At 40.6% G+C, this 17645-nt stretch overlaps 2 protein-coding genes across 2 annotated transcripts in view; one reads left to right on the top strand and one right to left on the bottom strand.

Annotated features, from left to right (window-relative positions):
- wdb (serine/threonine-protein phosphatase regulatory subunit widerborst) overlaps window positions 1-15657 on the bottom strand; it is a 33116-nt gene extending 17459 nt beyond the window's left edge. The window contains exons 1-2 of the mRNA XM_017901940.1: window positions 14794-15657; window positions 14427-14720 (exon numbers count right to left, since the gene is read on the bottom strand). Of these exons, the coding sequence (XP_017757429.1) occupies window positions 14427-14720; window position 14794 (295 nt within the window). The 5' untranslated portion in view covers window positions 14795-15657. The remainder of the gene's footprint in view (window positions 1-14426; window positions 14721-14793) is intronic.
- Window positions 15658-16579: 922 nt separating this feature from the next.
- The window catches only part of LOC108548792 (JNK1/MAPK8-associated membrane protein), a 1285-nt gene continuing 219 nt past the window's right edge, over window positions 16580-17645 (top strand). Inside the window, exons 1-4 of the mRNA XM_017901914.1 lie at window positions 16580-17052; window positions 17131-17300; window positions 17361-17437; window positions 17535-17643. Of these exons, the coding sequence (XP_017757403.1) occupies window positions 16580-17052; window positions 17131-17300; window positions 17361-17437; window positions 17535-17643 (829 nt within the window). The remainder of the gene's footprint in view (window positions 17053-17130; window positions 17301-17360; window positions 17438-17534; window positions 17644-17645) is intronic.

The raw sequence follows: 17645 nt of genomic DNA, 5'->3' as shown, positions 1-17645 counted from the left end.
CGATGTAATCAGCGAACAGACGCTGAATCGCTTTTCTTTTTCCCCTCTATCGATTTCGATTCGGCCATTTCCGTGCGGTGATCTCGCTTTGAGAATGCGTTAGTGATATAGGGGAATCCCAACGCTGGTGTACTTTGCTTTATCACGGTTGTGGATCAATGGGGAATTTCAACTAGTGACTAAAATCGGTGTCAGTAGAGTGTCGGACGTTGAATGATTATAGTCACCGTTAGTACATCGTATTTGTCGGATACTGGGTGCTTATAGTCGGGTCGTTATCGCAGACGTCCGAGTTTAGAAGACTATAATCACTGTTAGTATGCAGGGAGTACCAGATATCGGGCGATTATAGTCGTCCTATGTACACCGCGAGCGTTGAGCGTTTGATGACTATAGTGACTGTCGGTATACAGCGAGTGTCAGGCGTTGATTGATTATAGTCACTGTCAATGCGCAACTAGCGTCCAGCGTTGATTGACTATAGTCGCCATTTTGGTACATCGCGAACGTCAGATGTCGCGTGATTACAATCACTGTTAATACACCGCGAACGTCAGACTTTGGATGACTACATTCGCTATTAATACATCGCAAGCGTTACATATTACGTGACTACAGTCACGATTGGTACATCGCGAGTGCCAACATCTCATCTAGTTGACTATAAATTGAAAACGTCAGATATTGTGTGACTGTAATCACGGTTAGTGCACCATGAGCGTCAGATTTTGAGTGACTATATTTGCTATTAGTATACTGCGAGGGTTAAATACTGGAGGATTATAGTCATCATTGATACACCGCGAGTGCAAATATTAATTGACAATAGGTCGCAAACATGAGGTATCGCGTGACTATAGATCGCAAACGCCAGATATCGCGTGACTATAGATCGCAAACACCAGATATCGCGTGACTATAATTACCGCTAGCACACCGCGAGCATCACATTTTGGATGACTATATTTGCCATTAGTCCATTACAAGCGTAAAATATAGGGTGACTATAGTCACCTCTCGTGCACCGCGAATTCTAACACAAAGTGACTGTAGGTCGCAAGCGTCAAGTATCGCGTGACTATAAATCTCAAATGTCAGATATCGCGTGACTATAATCACCGTTGGTACACCGCAAGCGCCAGACTTTGGATGATTATAATCGGCGTTGGTGAACCGCGAGCGTCATACTTTGGATGACTATAATCACCGTTAGTGCGTCACAAGTGCCAAACGCCAAGTGACTATAGTCACCGTTAGCACCAAAACCGTTGAGCCACTAGTGTCCATTCGTGGTGCACGTTATCCCCTATCGTTAACTCGCGGAACAAAAGCGTGGAAATATAAAATCCAAGGCAATCGCAGCGAGTCGGCGATAATTCCGTGTACCAAACAAAACACTTAATCCCCGATTTTCCAAAGTGGAGGGGGATGTGTGTGCCCGTTACGCAATTGACAAGATGGCGATAATTCGATAAACGATAAATAAAACCAATCGCGGAACGGCGAGCATAAACAGGGGATTCAACTTGTTGATGATCCCCAGGCCATCGTTGCACGAGACAAACACTCGTGAACGAAGCGAAGGGCAAAAATTGAAGGTAGAGTAGAGGCGGTTTCGAGCCGTTCCAACCACTTGGGGGTTAAATCGAGTTCTACGTCGTGGCACGGCTCTCACCCTGTCCCCTGACGCGAGATTCCGCTGACGATTGCGCATAGACGTGCACGCGGATTCTGCCTACCCCTAGTTAGGTCGACGAGCTTGCAGTTGCAGTTGCACTCCAGCTCCACCAACAACTGTTGGATATCGGCTTGACCTCGACAATGACTCACAGGTCACCGTACTGACCGTTTCTCTTTCACCTACGACTTTCTTTCCGCTTCCTCTGAACAGCGATACTTATGCACGTCCAAGCGCCGCGGAATGCTTCTATCGATCACGACACTCCACCATCGTCTACTACACGTTTATCCATGCCTCCACGTAACATCGGCATTTCTCGTGTCACTGACTCCACGCTAGTTTTCGGACAACCCGTTTACAGCCTATAATTATCGCATTAACGGCTCCGATTGACAAATTTTCGGGTTTTCCGCTGCAGGGGTACCAAATACCAAGCAGTAAAATGGAAGAAATTCTAACCTCTCGCGAACCCGACAAAGGTAACTCTCGAGATTGATTCTCTAGGGTCTGATCTTTTCTTAAATATCTCATCTTATTTTTTCGTAGCACTTGTACTTTCGTCTCGACTAACTACGAGTGCAATGTATACAGGGTGTTTAATTTTAATCGGTAAATGCGAATTACTCGTAAACTATTCGCCAAATGGAAGATTGTTTCAGATAAGAAACGAATGGTTTAATTAACCTAATAAAATGGCGTAATTGTTCTCCCTGTAAGTGGATGCTTATAAGTCATATACAGGTGAATCTCAATTTTTTAAACAAAAACATACACTCTTTAATGCGCCATTGATCACAAGAAATGGCGCCATTTGCAAGAAAAGATTAACATTACAGGAGCCATTTCTATCCGAAATATTTCGAAAATATTTGGTGAATAATTTACGAGTAATTAGCATTCGTCGATTGAAATTGGACACCCGGTGTATCTCGCGTGGACTACCCCAGGTTTCCCATTAAACATCTCTGTTTCTCTTCGTAAATTTCTAACGCAAATTCGGATCGTACTCGGTGTGACTTTCAGCGAAGTTATCTATCGATGGATATCGTTGGAAACGGAGCTTTCGGTTGGTCGACCGACGAGAATGAAAACGCGCACCGAAAGCGTAAGTCTGCAGGAACGGGAACGATGGCGCGGCGAATCTTCGTGAATCATCCGGAGATTATGTTTGTTTTCCTAACTATAAATACAGATACGCGGGTCACGAGTTCGTTTTTCCTTTAATTTTCAGTCTCTCGCGTTCACCGCGTTCACTCCGTGTCTCGTTTCTCCGATGCGTTAATAATATCAATCGAACGGAGATTGCCGTCCCGCCGAGTAACGAGGAGGAAAAGCGTTTGTGTACGGAAACTTATGAATAGGAACGATAAAGAGTGGTTATCGTCACGCGAGGAAGGCCGAGAAGCGAACGAACCACGTCGATCCGCTCAGGGAAGGAATTAATCCCACGACTTCCCCTGATTCTCGTAATCTACACGAATTGGTCACTCTGAATTCATACTAATCAACTGGTTCTTTAACCGTTTCAACGGCACGCAGCGCGAACACGCATTTAGCATTTTATTTCGCGAATTACCTTCGGGGTGCAATTTATTACTGCGGGAATACTAACGAGTAGGAATTATCGAACTAATTTTATTCGTGCGTGTTTTCATGTCGAGAATTGCCATTGTACGGTGTCGCGAATTTTAGTCGACGATGCGTGTGAAAATTGTGAAAACGGGTCTTTAGTATTACTGACATTTAATTATTTTGGTAGGAGTTGTTGCAAACGTGATTCTTAGTTGACGATCCATGTGAAAATTGTGAAAACGGGCCTTCAGTATTGTTGATGTTTAATTATTTTTGTAGGAGTTGTTGGAAAAATATTATCAAAAAGTTGCAAGTCACGTGATCACGTTCTGAAACTATTATGTCAAGAAGTACTATTGTAGTTGACTATGCGTCGACTGTCACAGTGGATCATTAGTAATATTGATATTTAGTTATTTAAATAATAGAAATCTTTAGAGAAGTGTTACCTAAAAATGGCAAGTGCCGTGATCGTGTCTTTTTAATTTTGAGTCCAAAGGTATCATTACAATTACGAGGTCGCAATATGCAATTAGCAATGCATTTGAGTTGTACCTATAGCAAATTGTTAAAATCATCAATATTTAAATACTTAAATAACGATACAATTACGCGATAAAATTTCTCTGGCAAAAAGTAGCATTATCATATCGAACCGTGACGTGCAATTAGCGGTGTATACGTTCGGATTCCAAGCGCGGGAAATTCTTAGTACCATCGACGCTTAAATATTTAAATAACGACACCCTATTCAGACTTTGTGTCAAAAAGTACCATTACCGCATCGAACCGTGACGTGCAATTAGCGGTAAATACGTTCGGATTCTAAGCACAGAGTGTTCTTAGTACTATCGATGCTTAAATATTGACATAACAACGCGATCATGCAATACAAACTCCGTGTTAAAATGTACCATTGCTCCGAACCACGACGTGCAATTGGTACCTTATCTAGGTACTACCGCAGCGCCATCTCGGTCTCGCTGATTCTCAAAGTAAACAAAGAGCGACCGTACTTTTGCTACTTTTCAACGAAAGCAATACAAGCACAGTCGCCTTATTCGTATCTCACGTCGAAAAACACCATTGCATCGATCCGCCATGCACGATTCCCACCATCTTCGAATCCCAGAGCTCAGTAAACACTCGAGATAAACAACGAGCGATTGTCCTCCGTTACTCTACATTCCCTCGGTGACTCCGAAACAGACGCAATCCCGTCGCTTTCGATAAGATTTGTCCAATGACCCCTATTCGCGCAAACGGCTTTTCCCTTTTTCCTCGGTCACGCGGGAAAAGAAGGACGAACAAACACGTTCTTTCTCTCTTCTCTCTTCTTAGTTCCTCTTTCTCTCGACGAACCTGTTATTTCGATAGTTGCGACGAGATAATGAATAGGCGTTAATCGTGGCGACGGAGTTGAAGCGCTATACCGAAATACCTGACACACAACGAACTTTGTTGCTGGTATAAAAACGCGCGTAGAATGTCGAACGAATCGAGCCCAATTAGCGGAATGGCAAAGAACGTTAACCGCCGCGACACCATTCGTCGCCTCTCTATTCACGCGTTAGTCGATGCCCCTCGTGGATGCACTTGCCGCTTTTCGCGCGATATACCCCCACCCCGCCGACCGCGTTATTAGCGACAGCCTGTTTTCTCCCTTTTAACGAGTCCCGTCAATGTCAATGCCAGATATACGCGTTCCGCGAGATTCTCTCGCCGTTTGTTTACGACGGACAGGAGAGGGGTTGGAGAGAGAGAGAGAGAGAGAGAGAGAGAAATAGAGAGAGAAAAAGAGAGGGGAAAAAAGAGGAGAGACGCGCACGCGGCGACACTATTAACATAATTATTGCGAGAGCCTTGGAGACACGTACGTAGCCTCGCATAAACTCGATGCAAATCGCGCCGGATTGCCGACTGCCAGCGTATCGTGGCCATCGATCGATGCTCGCGAGCATGGCGACGCTCCAGCTTCGAAAACCGGGAATTTTTCCAAGGAATCTTGGTTAACCCTTTGCAATGGCGGATCTAACTCGTCGATTAATAGAGCCATACGCTTCATTCCCAATGCACTTGTACGACCGAGAATATATTTAACGGGGTATTCTCGTGATCCGGCTAAAAAAAATAGATATTCTTTTTTTTACATTTTCTCAAAGTATGCGCCCTCGAAAATGTCCGTGTAAAAGGATTTGTTGAAATTCGGAAAATTAGAGAAGTTATGGATCTTTGAAGTGCGGCGTACAGTCATTGTACAATGGGTAACGAAAACTTCAAACGCGTTTTTCTCGAAACCGCACTTTTCCAACTGGCTGGTGGGATATCTCGCGTTTTAGTTGACCGACCGACTTGAAATTTCAGGGTGATTTTCACCGAATGTTCCTTTATCACATGCACCACGGATTTCAAAATCTGATATTTTTTTCTATTTTTGTTTACCACCCAAAGGACGAAGAGCATAAGGAAAATCGATATTAAAATTTAAAATGCTGCCATTTTTTTAATTTTCGAAATTCCGCTGTTTTGGTGGTTCATGGTGTAGCTGTATTTATACTAATTAAGATGGTTCTCAGATTTTTTGTTTCAGATAACCAGATAGTCAGAAATCATGTCAGCCATTCGAGCCCGTTTTTGAAAACACGATTTACCTATAAGGCTATATAATAATTTCCACAATTTCCAATAATTTTGTTAAAAAAAAATTGGAAATATTCTTTAAGTATAAATAAATCTAAGAGCGGAAACGATATGCCGATATAAATAATGGTTTCCTTAGAAAAAAATCCCCAAAAAGTCGATTTTATGGTGAATGGAATAGAGGTATAGTGGTTAACCAAAATTAAATACTGTTCCAATAGATCATTTTTAGAAATTAATCGATCACACTTTGGACAACAGGGATCATAGATAATCCTCTCAGTTTTGAGTATTGAAATGACTATCGACGACTAGGAACTTTGAAGTGCATATGTAACTAGACTAGTGGTTCTCAACTGGTGATCCATACGTTGATGCATACTACGATGAATAGATACTATTCTATCTACAAGATGGTAAACATGTGATTTGATCGCAGAATAGTATAGAAAAAGATGTTGAGAACCACTGAACTAGAGGATGTTACGGAATAAAGAAGCCACTATCTAATGATTTTGGATTTTAATTAAAGAATAATATATGGTACACGAAGTTACACTAAACATAGTATAATTGGTCATTTGACCAATCAGATGATCAGTCTTGGTAGGTGAAACAGATTACCAGTGAGAAACAAAAGAAACATTATATATTACAAAAATGATTGTATCTACAGCAGAGACTGCTTTACATGCTTCATTCATATTTTCCCAATTTTCCTAATGTACTTTACCTACTCTCATATTCAAACTCGGGAAACTTACAAACACTGAACAACATTGCTGACTATATCTACATCCAAAATCTATCATCTACAAAATGTTGCAAATTATTGTCTATCCATCATGTAAAAAGTCACTTCACAAAAATCGTACAAAAATTCCAAAACACTTATAAGTCACGAATATACACAGTCTTACATAAACTCAGCAAATGGAGCAAGTCTTAATCCCATATAAAACGAGACCAACTCGTCGCGAGTTTCTCATATTAAACTCCATAAAGAAGAATTAAAAATTCTAGAAATTCTGCAAATTTTTATAATTTTATTACGAGTAGAACTGGAATATGGCTGATGAAACTTAAATAATTCTCAAATGTTTCTCGTAATTAGATCATAGCGCCATTAACCCTCGCCTGAGTTACTTAAAAATTCAAACTCGATTGTTCCATGGTGTATCCATCATCGAATAATCATAGCATGTTCTGACGAAAACCCTTACATGACCCTCTGAATAATTCTTACCGTGATCAATAATCAACGATCGATAATTGACCGATGAAACAGCAGAGGAGCAAGTATTTGGACCAAATATTCGAGGCTCGCAGGAATCCCGTAGTCGCGAACTATGACGCATGCGCAGTAAGCGAGTCACGGATGTGCAGGAACGAGTTCGAAATGGATCGCGCGAAATTTATGTCGGCGTTTTATGATTGGAGATTAAGAAGAAGGGGACAAACGGATGGGAATTGGAGAACGCTCGGGGTACAACAGCCTCTTAATCGAATAACAGGTGTTCGAAATGGCCTCCAGGACTGGTTTACGTCGATACTCTCCGTATCGTCCGAATCTCGATGCACACCGGGTCTTGCGCATCTGTTTGACATGTAAAAAGGAGGCTTGTAAATATAGCGGCTTCGCGTTTATTCCTGTTCCTAGGAGACCTTAAAAGTTGCCCGGTGTATAATTCATGCTGCAACTCGGAGTGGCTGTATTTCAGAAACAGGGACCCGTATTTATTACGTGCCTATTTTCAATTTCCTGCACAAGACACGCCCATAAATATTTAAGCGTCGCTTCGCGGCCATCGCGTATGCAGCAGCGAATATAATTGATCTCGAAGGTTCCGCGGTATCTCATTGTCCCTTGCGTTCCGTACACGTCGCAGCATTTTCGCATTGACGACTTTGCCGCGTTTCTTCCATTTTTCCCTCGACCAATAGCGAATGCCTTTCCGTTCGCGAACAATACCATTCGCTGAATTTTTCCGCAACGTTTCCCGTTAATGCCCCCGGCAGAAATAAGAACAGAGGCGAAAAAAAAACGAAGGAAGTATCACGTTTAACGCGATTAAACGCTGAAACACATCGTCCAGTTGCGCGTATTAAAGAAAATTACACCGACTCTCGTTTTTACGCGGGTTTATATAGACCACGGGTGCGATACGAGCATACTGTTACGAGACAGAGCAGAGGAAAAAATAAAGGAAAATGGAGAGGAGACACGAGCAAATAAAATCCGCGCTAAGACGCTGGGTAAACGGACAACGTTTGCGGTGTAAACGCGGCTTAACGATCGGCGCGGAGCGAAGCAAGCTCGCCCACTCTCATCGGCCGGAAAACTGCACTATCATCCTTCTGCACCGCGGATGATCTTGACAGTGACCGTAGCGATCAATGGCGCCGTCAATTAGGCGAATCGCGGACCAGGGTTTACGGCCCGATGGCCGGCACATATCGGCAGCTCGAGGACACCGAACCACGTGCGATCCTGGAGGCCTATCAACTTGGTGCTATACCCCCAACCTGTATCTACATCTCGGAAACCCCTCTCCAGTCGCCACTGTTTCTGCATTCGTGTCTCGTATTGAAAACTGGACTCAACGTTCGTCGTGGTTTCACAATGAGGGACATGTGAACTTCTTAGGATGCAGGATTTTCCGAACGATGCGAATGAAACGGAAGAATTGGGATTGCGCACCTCGTAAGTGGAAAATATGTTTATTTTATAGGTGTAGATAGTTAGGTGTAGATGCAACTGTTGATATATATGGCAGTGGGATGACACGAATTGTTTTAATTATAAATTAAAGGAATTAATTTAGAGGGGTACGAACAAGGGTACAAACTCTAACAGTTCGAAAAATAATTTTCTTTTATTACAATGCAGATGAATGCAGATCACTTTCGTAATTATCTATATATGTGTATGCATGCATAAACGTATGTAAATGAGTAAGAATGCAATACAGATATCTATGTGTATTTTTCTTCCTTTTTTTTTTGAATTCGTGCTTTTTGAGGTTATGAAGAAAATAGGATACCAGTGTCTAGAAATGAGCCATAAGATAAAACTGGTATGGATGATTAGTATTTTGAAATTTGGCTCACGGGTAATTAATTAGTTTACTATTCAATTCACAGAAATTCTGGAAAAATATATCTCGACTCGTAAATGAATATATATTCGCTAAAAAAAGAGAAATTAATGCTAGAATTAATAAGATAGATAGGATAACTCGTTCAAAATTTTTGTTTCTATAGTTACTTGAAATGTCAAATTACTTTTAACAGAATTAGTATTAACTTTTGTTGAGATAGAAATATATAAGGCTGATTGCATTATATAAGACTCAGACACGCACAAAGAAAAGGTAGAATTACAATTAGAGTTCCAAAATTGATTCTTTGAAGAAAATAATTTCGCTATTTATTTTCGAAAACAAGAAAAGGTTTATTTCTCCTAGCCACGTGCTCGTAATAAAATATACACTGCAAGATGGGAAAATAATAAAATCAAAAATTGCCATAAGATACTCCATTTTTAAGAAGTATATCTATACCTGAGACCTCGGTATATCACAATTTATGAATCAGATTATACGAGGGTCACCTATAGTTACACATACTTATTTTAATAATACATCTCATAAATATGCAACAATTTATGAGTTATTATAACTGGAAATACATCATAGCTTACGCGATAATTCCAGTGTTGAATTACAAGACGTACTTGCACAGCGATTACGCGGAAGCTGGAGTAAGATCGCGCGAATTTCTACATCGTGACAAAATTGACGCAACGAAGGTTCGTCGAATATGCGAGACGCTTTCTGAGAAACGAACAGAAATATTTGTTCCCGGAGCACCGTTCCAGGAGAACGCGTCACGTTATAATATCGTTGAACTAGCCTCGTTGCCTTCGCGAACGCGAACCCTTTTATCTCTTTGATGCTCGTCGGGTTAGAGCAGGCTCCGCTTAATGTAATAACGTTAATGCATCACCAGACGATTTTTATTTCATCCGCACAAAGCGGGGCGGCCTTGAAACGCGGCCGGAAACAAGGTGGATCGGTGTTATTGCAAATCTCCGAGCGGCGAATCGCGTTAAAAGGACGGGAACGAAAAGCTACAAAAGCTCGTCGATAATCGTTCGGCACAGCGTCGGTCGCAATAGCTTTCGAGGATTAAAGGTTCGGCCAAAAATCGAATTTCATTTTGACGAAGGAAGAAATCGCGAGGAGTCGAACCCGAACGCGGTGGACGGGGCGCAAGACCCGTGAGAACCCTCCAGGAAACCGGAAGTGTACGAAATTAGTCCAATTTCGTGCGCGATAAGTGGAAAAACGGTGGCCGCTGGCGACTCCAGCGTCGCTCTCGAGGGCACACGCGTGCCGCAGCGAGAATCCGCTAGGTGACTCGCCTGTGTACTCGCCACTGGAACCCCGGTTAGTCTGCTAGAGGGCCTAATAACGAGTAATACCCTAGCCGCGTCATCGAGCTTAAACAGATTTCGCAACTGCTCTCGCTCTCTCTCTCTCTCTCTCTCTCTCTCTCTCTCTCTCTCTCTCTCTCTCTCTCTCTCTACGTGTACACCTTTTCATCCACTGACTGCTCGTCCACTAATTTCCTTTTGAGAAATTGCCCGCTATTCGTCGCGGAAATTAATCCATCGACTACATCGTTTCTAGATAAGTCGACACGTTGCGGCCGAGAAAGCCACGCGAAATGCAGAAAAATCGAAATGGACGATAAACGATAAGCGTGTGAATCTGTTACAAAAAGCAACGGCTTGTTTTCTGCGCAGCGATAAATCTGCGGCTTCTTATCTGTCAGCAGAAGATTACCGCGATCGTCTGCTGATGTCGTAACAGTCGATACGACAAAAACGCGACACTTCGATGAACGAATGCGTGACGTGATTTGAACACGTTACGACGCGTTTCCAGAATGTCATTGCGCGCGGGCATCGATCGAGGTGTCCTCCAATTCGATCGAAAACTTCGTTCCTTTAGGGACTTATTCCTAGGGACTACCGTTGGCGCGCGTGAACGCCCACAGTAAGACGCGGCTGCTGCACGAGCCGACTATCGTTGCAAATAAGCGATACACATAAATCGATAAACGAATAACTCTCGTCCAGTTGCTTTGAATCGAATCAAAGGTCTCGCAAAAGTGCTTCCCGGTATAAGAAAGAATATTTATATGGCAGCTGGGTAATTACAAGGAATTAAATAAACATCCGTTTTATCTAGGGAGCTCGTTTGAAGGTTATGTGCTTTGATCCAGGGATTTAGATTCCGGAATTAAAACTAGCCGATCTTTCGATAAAATGGATTAATTAAACCGAATTCCCAGGTCGGAAACATAGTAAAAGTTTCCCTCTTGCTGCGCGTTACCCCAACGATTAGAACTTGAAAATACTTGAGCCGAACAACGAGGACTCGTAGGCAGACACCGACAGCACACCTACGTGTTTCTAAATAAGTCTTATTCGTAGGTTGGCTGCACCGTGGAAATGAAACTTATATCTATCCGGATCTATCCGAGCGCCAAACGATTCTCGTTCGTATTATTATCCGAACGCGAATCTTCGCGAGCGCCGAAGAAAACAACGCCCGTATCGCGGCGAATCGCGTACGCGTAATAACTGTCCGCGCGACGTTACGCCTACGAAGGAAAAAATAATCGATGTCGGTAGCCCCGCTCGTTGCACTTTTCATCATTCACGAGCGTCTGCAGCACACGCCGATACCCCGCAGGATGCTGCCTCTGAAAATCCTCTCGAGTACTGCAATCGCCGGCAGGAGTTCCCCCCGAGAACGTAACCGGTCCCAAACACATTTGCCCGCTTTGGTCTTACGCCACAGGCTCTATGCAGTACATAAATCCCGCATGAAACCGGGCTTACTTACGGCTACGACCCCACTGCCGAGGCATTACGATTCACCACGTACCAGACAATGTCTGCGGTGACATGTATAACTTTGAATGAATAAAAAACCATTTTGAAGTAATATACGTTGGGAGTGAATAGAAGTTATTTCATATTATTGGTTAGGTTAGGTTTCATATTTTGTACACACATTTTGTATGTTATTCTTTTATCCACTCTTGTCGTTTAACCGAAAGTCAGTGTTTCGTGAATCATGTGGAATCGCGTGTGTCGATACGCAAACGCACGTATACACGCAATACGCGAGCGGAAAACACGTGCATATAGGTTATGTACGCTGCGCGCGAGAAAGAGACGGAGCGAGAAACCGAGCGTAGAAGTAAAAGAGATAGTAACAAGTGTAAAGAGGAGAGAAGCGGAGAAGACAGTGAGCTGGTGAAGGAGCGACAGAGAAAGAGAGACTGTAAGGACTACTGCCGTTTTATTGGCAGAGGTGAACGACACTGCCTACTGCAAGGTGGATGCCTGTATTTCGCATAACCGCTCGTCGTCGGAACATGCCACGAGTTTATGGGTCACTACGTACTGTTTTCAAGCAGCTTACGAAAATAGTGTAGAGTCGTTGAATCAAGATCATTCTGACATCGGAAAGCCGTCAAGGTTTGTATCTCCCACTTCCATACCTTGTCAACGCGTGTTTCGTGCTCTTGGAAAAAAATTATTTTTGAATAACACTATTCCGTTGTTACGTCGTTTAACATCGACACGTTTCGCAAGAACAAGCGTTGATACTTCAGAAGTAATTGCCTTCGTGTTACGAGTACACTTAATATGATAACGTTGAATTTCCTAATGGCTGATTTACATTAAACACAGCCGCGTTGTGTGTATGTGGCTTGATTAATTCAAATGCATACACAGGTCCGTTTTATGGAAATTATTATTTAAATGTAACGTACAATGATAATTTTTGGAAATCAACGATTCATTCCGTGTGCAACTTTCAACTACAAAAGATAGTAAGCTTGTACAGGTTATGTAAGAGCGATCCGAAGGACAAACGGCAGGGGAACGGCCTAATTAACAAAAACGAAATCAGAATTCACGGATAATTTGATTCTGTGGTTAAAGTTGCATTTTTCTTAAACGATTTACAAATCGATGAAATAGGATCTCATCGGGTAATAAAAATACATATATGATGTAATGTGATACGCACGTAGTGCAATGGAAATTTGCAAGCGTTAATATATAGCTAAATTCCAGTTCTCAATTCGTACAGAATCATGATATTTATCTACTATGCAGAATAAAATCAATATCCGGAACGAAATTTTTCAAGAAATCACCACGAGAGAGAAAATTCATTTATCATTCGTGTTGCCATCATCGATGGTAAACGAAATTTATACTACAGGAAAATCGGTCGAATAACGTGAACTGACCTCTGCTTTGCCGCTCCTCATCGATTTTCTAACATACGTCAATACGAAGTACATCAGACACGTATTCATAGAATTAAATGCTACCTCTTTCTAAATGCTCAATAAATTAAAATTGCTAGCACCGTGTGTGTCAGATGTATTAATTATTTAGGAAACGAGAAATCGGACATTACTTTCGGTACAAACGTGCTTATCACCACATATTTGAGGTTAGCTTCGGCAATTTCACGTTATCTTTATATCGAGCAATCTAGTGTATAAGTTATGAATACAATATCAAATTCACGTTACTTAATACCTCATCTAACATTCGGTATTAAATATTATTGTTACATCATCTTAAGTTTAATGTATTCACAAAATTTATATCAATCATAAAGAATTCTAATAGTTTGCAATGATTAATGATATAACTAAGCGAGAATTATATAAGAAATGATTTAAATGGAATGTATTTTAAGCATATGTATGCTGAAGTCATTGATACATCATCTAATAACTTTGTTTAGCACCAGAATACAATTCCATTTCATCTGCATATTATGATTGCTCAATATTAAAACAATGAATATATTGCCAATTTTAAAACTTTAAACATGTTTGATCCTTAGTAGGTGGAGTATGATCTTTTTTACTAATAATTATATGGTGAATGCAATTATGTTAAACAAAGTATATTCAAATTATAATATATATTAAAGATATAAAATAGTATGCTCAAAGAATACGTAGTTTACATTTTCATATCCTAATGCCACTGAGAATAGATTTATTTGACTATAACCAGAAAACTAATATTCAGATAGGCAGAACATATTCGAGTTATTATGTAACGCCATCTGTATATAAATACTATAATATTGTAGTTTGCGGTAACCACAATGTGAAAGATGTTCAAATGAAACAATAAATTCGTAATCATTCTGAACCGTTTCAAAATATAGTAGCTTTACTGTTTCGCTTGAACATGAGTATACGTGTATCTTTCCTTTCATACACGACACACACTGAATATTCAATAAAAAATATTTCTAACCTGAACCACGGCAAAGAAAGGAGCAGAAAAATGCAAGTACTTTTAATAGCACTTCCATTTATCCACCTCATTATTATCTTTGTGACATTACTATGAAAATGTAAATATAAAGAACATACAAGAAAGTAAATAAAGTAGAGGATCACAACTAACCTTTGAGCTGCGGTAACTGCAGAAGTTCAACATCTTGAGAGTTACGATAACGAGATGAACCCTGTGATTTCTTGGATTTTTTCTTGAGAGATCTCTTGGCAAAGGGATCTATCCGATCCACAAAAGTCGCAGACGACATGTTGGGATTAGCAGAGGCACTATGAGAGGTGGAGGGAAGTGGAACGCTGGAGGCACTTTCGTGCCTCGGCTGCACTTTTTCGGCGTTGGACGCGACTAAAGAAGATTGCATCCACCCCGGGGAGGTCGCATTCCGCGTCGAGGAAGATGAACTCACTACGCACACAAGGACAAAGCAACACTACACAATTACCAAGCGCACGTGGTGTACCTGAACACGATAACCTACTGGTTCAGACGTTCCTGAAGCAGAGAGGGGTGAAAATTGATAGTAATGCGTGCATAGCACGAGGAGTTTTTCCGCGTATCAGGACAGCAGGGTGTTAATCAAGGTTTGTCAAACGACGAGATCCATTAAGTTCACAGATCAATTAAAATTCGTTGAAGAATTGTCAGCTCGTTTTTGTATCGGTCGAAAAAGGGGCGCGATCGCTTGTTAGGCGTTGTCACACGCGAACGCACGCCCCGTCGTACGTCGAATCTCCCACCTACACCGTGCAACACAGAAGCGGCACCGTGTCTTTTCTTGATCGTATGTGGATTACGCGTTACATGAAACCACAACTGCTGGTTTGGTCTATGGCTTGGTTCTTCGGTTTTTGCCGTTCGAGCGAATATTTGATTCACGGCGCCGGAGACCGTGAACGGCTGGCAGGCTTACCGTACCGTGCCTGCGTGTCGGGTACCAAGTCGCGAAAGAAGCACCGTTACGAAATAGCTCGTAGTTCGTCTACAAGCGGTCTTTCGCCGCGCAAAATCTATCTTCCACAGAATTATCTTCCTTCCGCACGCGGTAGCCGCACTCCGCTCGCGCAGCTAAACGCACACACTCACTTAAACGCTGCGATGGGGGACACTGAGGCTCGAACAGCACTCGGCCGCCATCAGCTGCTCGGACCGACGAGCTTCTTTCATTTTTGCCGGAACGACCGACAGACCGTCAGGCACTAAGTCCTGCCGAGACGTCTTCCAACATCGTACGTTTTATTACGCGCACACAAGCTACTACAATTTCGGCATCTACCGCACGTAAAATTTAAATTAAAAAGAAAAAAGGATCCTTGCACCGTCGCCCTTCTTCACTTATTGAAAACCCGTCAAGAGGTGCCTTGTGTGCCTGAAAATAGTAATGTGCACTCGACAATCATCGGCCGGAGATTCCCGATCAAACACGAATACTTGCGAACGCCCTAGATCGCGCCACTTTACGAATCTTTACCGTTTTGCCATTGCACCATTGCTTTTTCACTAGGAACATTTAAATTTGCGTTTAACCAATCATACTATTTATATCATTTGAAACTATTGGTTGAAAATTATACGTTATCTATACTTTTTCATCGTTTCCTCATTGCTATTTGTAGTTAATTTAGTATAGTTTGAATCAAATATGAACATGCCTTAATACCGTTATATGTACATCACATAGTTGGTAGTTTCATATGATAGGAAGATAACGGAAGATAAAAGCTTTCAAATTCGTTCTTAAGATCCTTTAATCTCTTACATCATATATTAATTTGTATTTATATTGTAAAATGTATATATATAACTTCATACTTTTCATATTGTATGTTTTTATTCGTTTCACACATTTATAAAATCATACTTTTTACTTTTTAGTCTCTGCGGCCACTGGTATAGTTTCCATTAGATATACATGTGATGTTACTGATTTATAAAACATTCAACCGTCAGATGACGTTACATACTTGATCACAGTTTACAAATTTAGTCAGAGATGCTTCATTAAATCTTGCAAACAAAGTGCTTCCATAATAGTGTACCTGTTTATTATTTAAAATAATATATTTTGGGTTTAATAATATAAATAATTACAAGATTATGTGATTGCGCCATATGGAATATCATTCATTGTTTTTGTCATTTAACCTTCAAATGTTTATGCTATGTTGTTAAAGATCAGGAGTGTTTTTTAAGATACATTTAAAAATTAAAAGACAGGAATAAACATCAAAAATATCTATAAATACTGTTTTGTTAACTATTTCTTCATGTGTTCTGTACCAAAGACAAATGCTCTAAATTTATTTACTCGATGTCCTGGATTGTATTGTGGAAGAGAACTATTGCCCGATGGCAATTGGAGTGACTGTGGTGCATGTCCTCGAGGGTTCAGAGCAAATACTTCTTCAATATGTGTACCTTGTGATGATGAACCAATGCTTTATGATTGGCTCTACTTAGGATTTATGGCTCTATTAGCATTAGTATTACATTGGTTTTGTATTGATATGGTATCTATGCAGCGTAATATACCCAAGAAAGTGATTGCATTACATTTGTCTGCTTTACTGGAGGTTGTTTCTGCATCTGTGATTACTTTACAATTGACTGATCCTATAGGTAGTTTTACAGTTAGATCATGTAGAGCCACAAAACTTTCAGATTGGTACACACTGTTGCACAATCCTAGCCCAAATTATGAAGAAACTTTACATTGTACACAAGAAGCTGTTTATCCTTTGTCAGTTTTTAAGTATATGATCATTAAGTTACTTGATTCCTTCTTATTCAAAAAATTAACTAATTGTTTAATTCTTAGGTACACAATGGTGTTCATTTTTTATGCTTTAGGCACAGCTATAATGTTATTAATAAGGCCAATTATAGCCAAGAAATTTTTACCAAAGAAAGGAAAATTTTCAATTTATGCTGCTCTTTATTTCTACCCTATTTTAGCATTGTTACATGCAATTGGTGGTGGTTTAATATGTAAGTGAAATAATTTGTATTAACAGAATCTCAATATTCTTCTAACTTTTGTTTTTGCAGATTATTCATTCCCATACATAACGATCATATTATCAATACTATCTAATGCAGCACATTTTTCATTAAAATTGAATCAGGTAATGTTCTCCACTAAGTATTTATATTTGAATATATTTAAACAACACTGGATATTATATATATAAAGATTTCATTAATTTCTATTTTTTTTTTCAGTCAACAAAAGCATTATTGTTGAGTTGTGTATTAGATACGAAAAATGCAATAGTTATTATAGGTCACTGGCTTTTATATGGATATGGTTTAATGGCTGCAGCAACTTTTTGT

The sequence above is a fragment of the Eufriesea mexicana genome, unplaced genomic scaffold (assembly GCF_001483705.2).
Source record: "Eufriesea mexicana isolate 0111107269 unplaced genomic scaffold, ASM148370v2 scaffold1653, whole genome shotgun sequence".
NCBI classification, from domain to species: domain Eukaryota; kingdom Metazoa; phylum Arthropoda; class Insecta; order Hymenoptera; family Apidae; genus Eufriesea; species Eufriesea mexicana.
Note: the sequence above shows the minus strand (reverse complement) of the source record. Positions and strands in the feature narration are given on the sequence as shown.